The sequence below is a fragment of the Plasmopara halstedii genome (assembly GCF_900000015.1).
Source record: "Plasmopara halstedii genome assembly, contig: Scaffold_650, whole genome shotgun sequence".
NCBI lineage: Eukaryota > Oomycota > Peronosporomycetes > Peronosporales > Peronosporaceae > Plasmopara > Plasmopara halstedii.
In genome coordinates this window covers 1865650-1867337 of record NW_020187567.1, presented here as the reverse complement: position 1 = coordinate 1867337, position 1688 = coordinate 1865650, and the positions used below count along the sequence as shown (strand labels likewise).

Here is a 1688-nt window from a genome sequence, read left to right as displayed (position 1 = left end):
ATCACTCTGTCTACCTTGTAGAACTTACCGCTTAGTTTGCCATAACACAAGCACGTGCAAATTCAATCCTCGATTATTTGACATGAATCTGATTCAGTCCTGACAAAGTGAGACAGTGCGAGTCAAATTTGTCGCTTTCATGACTTCGTAAGGCCATGAATCATGTATGAATATCTTTGCAAACATGATCTGACCAGGACTTGATAGTAGTAGAGATATATGCAGTTGACTTTCTTTTTGGCCTTCCTTTCACATGTCTTGCACCATGCAGTATCAAGAACTGACCTTTCCATTTTACAAATGTCTGGATATTTATGCATAGAATAGCAGTTATCATTTACCTATCTAACGCTGTTTTCTGTCACCATTGAGCCCACACAAAGCATTAAAATAGCGTTTGTCGTACTTACTGTTTGCCCAACAGCTACGGCTTTCTCAGGGATCGGCTGAAAAAAAAAATCAATCCACATTGCACAAGCCAGCTGTTAAGTTTAGGATTTTCCGATAACTTGCTTCTTCCTTACAATAACCAAGTAAAGTCTGGTCGCCACAACGTGACCACCACTCTCGCTCTCTCCCTCCGCATCTTCCAGATGCTTGGCGCAGCTGCGTCATTTTCTCTTTTGCTTGCAAAGAGACTCTGCCGTAAGACTTTGTATCAGTGTAAACTTTAGTCGACAAGAATGAATGCGATCGCGTATATTGCGGCAATCGCGGCAGTTTGTACGACTGCTGAAGCCGCGTCCGGTTCTGGACAACCTGGCTATTGTAAGAATGACGATTCCTGTGAAGATAATTATGTGTGCATTAGTGTACAGACTACGCGCTCGGGCATTGAAGACGTGAAGCAATGTCTTCCTTACGAACGAGAGGGTGACGTCTGCTCCGGCACATTCCCCGGATTATGCCCATCGTTTTCGACGTGGAAAACTGCGTTCCAGTCCATTAGTAGTGTATGTGCCTATCAGCTTCCCTCGGGCACAGACCAGTGTCTTAATGATTCCTTCTCGGGATCGAACACTGACGGCTACGTATCGTGTATGGACATGACTGCGGGCTCGGGCTCGGAAGCCGTGACCGCTGGTGTGATTTTCGCTTGTGTGGACTTCGACGGCTCGAACCTTTTGTTTGATGAAGACTCGGACAACTATGCACTGTCGAGAGAGATGAATTACACGGGCGTTATTAATGAAGGGTGTGTGAATCCGAACAATGCGGAAGACTCGGACGTCGTATGCTCTGGTCGTGGCACATGTACCCCTGACTCGCCAGGGTCGAGGCAATTTTATTGTGAGTGCAATGTGGGCTACAACGGAACATACTGTCAAGGCATTGAATCGAACAAATGTACGCTTGAGTCACAATGCCAGGCCGGTACTTGCAACCTTACGACCCAAGAGTGTGAGTGCGAGGAGGGGACGACTGGTGACCAGTGTGCATTCTGTGACCCCTCGTCTTCCAAAGCTTGCAATGGTCGTGGCTCGTGTGTGGCTGCTCCGTCCGTTGCCCCAGGAGGCTCCAACACTACTAGCGCTCCGTCGGGATCGGCTGCTGCTGACACGAACGTAACTGGATCTGATGCTAACTTGACCATGGTTGGATCTGTTGACCAAGGCGTTAGTTCTACACGTTTTCTACAGACTAGGACAGCAAACTCAACCTCAAGTATGGCCATGGTTTGCGAATGT

At 47.6% G+C, this 1688-nt stretch overlaps 1 protein-coding gene across 1 annotated transcript in view; it reads left to right on the top strand.

Annotated features, from left to right (window-relative positions):
• Positions 1–683: 683 nt before the first annotated feature.
• Positions 684–1688, top strand: part of PHALS_13012 (Epidermal growth factor-like domain) — a gene marked incomplete at both ends in the record, with an annotated part of 2684 nt that continues 1679 nt past the window's right edge. Inside the window, one exon of the mRNA XM_024728677.1 lies at positions 684–1676. Within this exon, the coding sequence (XP_024579131.1) occupies positions 684–1676 (993 nt within the window). The remainder of the gene's footprint in view (positions 1677–1688) is intronic.